Source organism: Benincasa hispida, chromosome 12 (genome assembly GCF_027475165.1).
Source record: "Benincasa hispida cultivar pf3 chromosome 12, pf3_genome.v1.1, whole genome shotgun sequence".
NCBI classification, from domain to species: Eukaryota; Viridiplantae; Streptophyta; class Magnoliopsida; order Cucurbitales; family Cucurbitaceae; genus Benincasa; species Benincasa hispida.
Genome location: NC_143489.1, coordinates 87,003,002 through 87,007,471, shown reverse-complemented (window position 1 = coordinate 87,007,471; position 4,470 = coordinate 87,003,002). Strand labels below are relative to the sequence as shown.

The following is a 4,470-nucleotide window of genomic DNA, read 5'->3' as shown; positions in this document are numbered from 1 at the left end:
ACGGTTTGGCAATCAGGTTTGGAAATTAAAGAAGTCTCTGTATAGCCTGAAGCAATCTCCTAGAGCCTAGTTTGATAGGTTCACTACATTTGTCAAGTCCTAGGGGTTTGTTCAAGGTCATTCTAATCGTACCTTGTTTACTAAGAGGTCAATATCAAGGAAAATAGATGTTCTAATTGTCTATGTTGATGACAATATCCTATCAGGGGATGATTCAGCTAAGATTGGCAAGTTGAAACAAAGGATGGAAAATGAGTTCGAGATTAAAGATCTTGGTGACTTGAGATATTTCCTAGGTATGGAGGTAACAAGATCAAAGGAAGTGATCTTAGTATCTCAAAGGAAATATACACTAGACTTGTTGAGAGAAACTGGAATGACAGGGTGCAAACCTACAGATATGCCGGTAGAAGTTAATAACAATTTGGTAGAATCAGTAAATGATGTTCTAGTTAACAAGGAAAGATATCAACAGCTTGTGAGGAAGCTAATCTATGTTTCGCATACTAGACCTGATATATCGTATGCAGTTAGTTTGGTCAATTAGTTTATGTAGGCTCCTTATGAAAGACACATGGAGGCAGTTACGCGAATTCTAAAATATCTGAAGTCTACGCCTAGAAAAGGCTTGGTATTCAAAAAACAGGACAAAAGATGCATTGAGGCTTACACAGATTCAGACTGGACTGGTTCTATTATTGATAGAAAGTCTACCTCTGGATATTGTACTTTTGTATGGGGAAATTTAGTTATTTGGCAGAGTAAGAAGTAAGGTGTCATGACTAGGAGCAGTGCCGAAGCAAAGTACAAAGCTATGAACCTTGGTATTTGTGAAGAACTTTGGTTGAAAAAGGTTTTAGTAGATCTCCATTAGGAAAATCGTGACTCGATGAGACGTTATTGTGATAATAAGGCTGCCATTAATATTGCTAACAATCCTGTTCAACACGACAGAACCAAACATGTTGAGATCGATCGACACTTCATCAAAGAGAAACTAGATACTAGTATCTGCATTCCTTATGTTCCGTCCAGTCAACACATCGCAGATGTCCTCACCAAAGGGTTGCCGAGACAGACATTTGACAATTACGTTAGCAAGTTAGGTCTCATTGATATCTATGCCCTAACTTGAGGGGGAGTGTTGAAAATGTTGTTTAGCCCTAAAAGCATTTTAGTCTTTTTACGTAATGTCTACAGTCTAGGGTTTCATCTCTTTGATTATTTATATTTATTGTGTACTGTGTATAAAAAATTAATAACAAACTCTTATTCTGGTTTTTTCTCCCTGGTCTAGAGTTTTCCACATAGCTTTGGTGTTTTTCTCTTCTACCCTTATTTTTCAATATAAAATCTAAAGTCTGCAGAGAGAGAGGGCGGGCAGTTCTCAATCAAAACATGCTATAACAAGAATGAAATTTCAAGGATGCTACAACTCCAACAACAGCATCTATTATTTGATCCAACAAACATTTCAAGGTCACCCTACCCCTTTCTAGTGGGCTCCAAACTACTTTAAACCACATACCCTTTTAACAACACACAAATTCAACTGCTTATTCATTCGTCTACTCCACTGGGATTTTGCTTTCCTTCTTCACGGTGCCTTCGCTTTCGATGCAGGAGGAAGCAACTGCACATACATCATCAAATGTTAAAACAGTTCATACGCAAAACCCATTGATCCCAACAGTTTAAACTCCACACTTTACTTTGAAGACGCCACTGCTTTTAATCTTGATCTGTTTATCTTACATCCCATTCCCGTAATCAAGAGAAACAAGTTCAACAAGAGAACAAACTATAATTTTGGCATACCTGATAGCAAGAGATCAGTGAGCTAACAAATCCAAGAGCGCCTGTGACACGGGGCGTAATTTTCTTTGGTGCCAACTGAAGTAGTCCAACAGCAACAAACAAATCCATGGATGCTTTAACCAGGGCCAGGGACCTTTCATTTGATTTTTTAAGATTTGCACGGTATTTCTCGTCCTACACTCAAAACATGTCATCAAAGTAAATACTAACGTATATAAATAGGGATCACTGACAAAGTATTCAATTTATTTGACAGCTGATTACACACTTGGTGTCGATTGCTATCCTTATTCTTAAAATCCTTCTCTTGCTTCTTAATTGCAGCAGATAGCCTACCGATCTCTCCAATCTGAGATTGTAAGAATGAAAACTTCAAAACATAATTTATTGAACCAGAAAGTTTTGAATCGTTTGCTTGCAAGTCAAACCAACATACCTCGACTAACACCGTACAGAATGAAGCGCCCAACCAACAGAACAAAGAAATCCTTCCAATACGTTCAGTGCGTTCCTTATTCTATCGGCAGACATTACATATATGAAATCAGCCTTAGTTCCTTCTACTCTTAAATAGATCAATGTACTTGATAAGAGAAAACTGTTGTACCTTATAGATGCCTGTTCTCCCGAGCCAAACAATTTGGTCAAGGAATAGAAAAGTCGATAGCAATGCATTTTTCGACTGCAAAAATGAACAAATAGAACTTAAAAAACACACCATTGATGATTGATATGAAAATAGCAGATCGTCACTCTTATACCTTTCCCAGAAGAATAAGAGGAAGGGGAGTTCCTTGAGGAACTGGACTAATAAGGCCATGCAGATCATTGACAAACTGTAAACCAAAGGTCCAAAACCCATAGCATAAATAAGCATATATATATATATATAAACTAATTATAAAAAACTAAACTAACATGAGATGATCATGAGAATTCATCACAAACAGATCAAGAACTAATAGTAATACCCCCCAAAAGGACCATCTACAAAGTTCGAAATTGTAGAAATAAAATTGAAAACAGGTTATGAAATAATCTAAGACTGACCTTGAAAAGACGGAAAACTTTTCGAGCTAAACTGGTAGTTTTGTCAACATTTTGTGCTGTGCCAGGCTCACCATTACTTAAGAATTTGGAGCCATACTGAATAGCTCTACATATTTTGTCTCTGGCTTCTGCTTTATTCAAGTACAGAACTAGAAGAGCAAGTTCTGCTCTGGTTGCATCCAGCTTACTCATCTTTCTAAACTACGCACCTTCCAAGTCAAAATGCAGCTACACATCAGGAATAGAACAATCGCCAAGGCACCAGCAAGTAAAGGAAACAGTATAATTAAAAGGTTACAAACAAAATTAAGCAAGTAATCACAGGGAGAAGAAAAGAATTCCTTGATAAAATATCAAAATCCTCTACTTATAAGTAACCCATCAAGATTTCCTTCATTTCCTATCAGTCATCAGAGCGACAGAGCACAATAAATTCCAGGACTGACAAACGTCTACTAATTTATAAGGACCTTCCCTTCTTCTTAAGTTCAATGAAATGTTTCTTGATGGCCTATATAAATAAATGAAAAAACTCATGAGAAATCCCAGAAACTTGTATCTTTTACAATCCAAGGCACATTAAAGCCTCTTAATTATAGCATTTAGAATAAGAAGCAAAGAGAAGAGCAATAGAGAATAATAGAAGAAGAAGAATACCAAATCAGGCAGAAGATGAGGCATTTAGAGAAGAGAAAGAGATGAGAAGGACACCAGCGAATCCATCAGAATCGACATAAAATTTAGCATGAATAAAACAATTAAAAGGGTAACGGAGAAAGAAACGAAAAGGGAGGCAAAATCCCACAAATCCGAAATCAAGAAAAGAGAAACAGAAGCAAATTCCTCAAACCTAACCCAAAGAACATAAGCATAGCAGAAAATGGAAAGGATGAGTAGCGATTAATTGAATACCTAATTGAGAAACCCAGAATGAAAGGAGTGTGTTTGAGCAGATAGGAAGGAGTTTGGGTAAATGGAAAAAATGGAAGCGGCAAGCAACCCCCAGTTGGATCGGGTGATAGAGAAAGCCTCGGAGTTTGCAATAGGGAAGCAACACAACGTTTATCTGTAAACGCCTTGTTGAATGTTGAATGTTGAACCCCAACGAGAGAGATTGGTATTATGGTACGTAGAAAGCGTCAGCGATCTTTTGTCTTTTCTTCTCTTCTCCTCCAAAATCAAAATAGCGCAGGGTTGGTAGTGACGACGTTAACCTCCCGTTTAGGTTTCGCCATCAATCTCTCAACACTTCGGTTTTTTTTTTTTTTTTTTTTTAAATCCATAGAACCAAAATGGATTTGCACGTGCCTACGTGGATGGATGGATGATGGCGATGCACGTAATTTTTTTAATCGTGATTGTGACCGTTGATTATGATACCAGAATTTGGTGGCACGCCTTCCAATGAGCTCGTGATTATTCTTAATTCAATCGTTTTTTAATTTTATCAAACCCAAACTTGTAATTTTACGAAGGCTCCTTTTTGCTTATTTTTCGAACATTAAGTGGTTCGGACAAAGAATTGGTTATTATAGTTGAATTATAATAGTTTGTGTTTGGGTGTATATTATTTTAGTTTAAGTTAAAATAGTATGTATTTGA

At 36.9% G+C, this 4,470-nt stretch overlaps 1 protein-coding gene across 7 annotated transcripts; it reads right to left on the bottom strand.

The window, feature by feature from the left end:
- Positions 1 to 1,382: 1,382 nt before the first annotated feature.
- On the bottom strand, positions 1,383 to 4,117 carry LOC120068847 (peroxisomal membrane protein 11C). 7 transcript variants are annotated; one of them, XM_039020482.2, is made up of 9 exons: positions 3,781 to 4,010; positions 3,339 to 3,379; positions 2,869 to 3,077; positions 2,580 to 2,654; positions 2,426 to 2,500; positions 2,255 to 2,335; positions 2,087 to 2,167; positions 1,819 to 1,992; positions 1,383 to 1,633 (listed from the first exon to the last, which is right to left on the bottom strand). In XM_039020482.2, the coding sequence occupies exons 3-9, from the start codon at positions 3,058 to 3,060 to the stop codon at positions 1,598 to 1,600; spliced, it is 714 nt and encodes a 237-aa protein (XP_038876410.1). In that variant the 5' UTR covers positions 3,061 to 3,077; positions 3,339 to 3,379; positions 3,781 to 4,010; the 3' UTR covers positions 1,383 to 1,597. The 7 variants fall into 7 exon arrangements, with proteins under 7 accessions (XP_038876410.1, XP_090164055.1, XP_090164054.1 ...); XM_090307929.1 differs by having other exon boundaries at positions 2,869 to 3,096; positions 3,236 to 3,379; positions 3,781 to 3,992; XM_090307928.1 differs by having other exon boundaries at positions 3,236 to 3,379; positions 3,781 to 3,992.
- Positions 4,118 to 4,470: the final 353 nt, after the last annotated feature.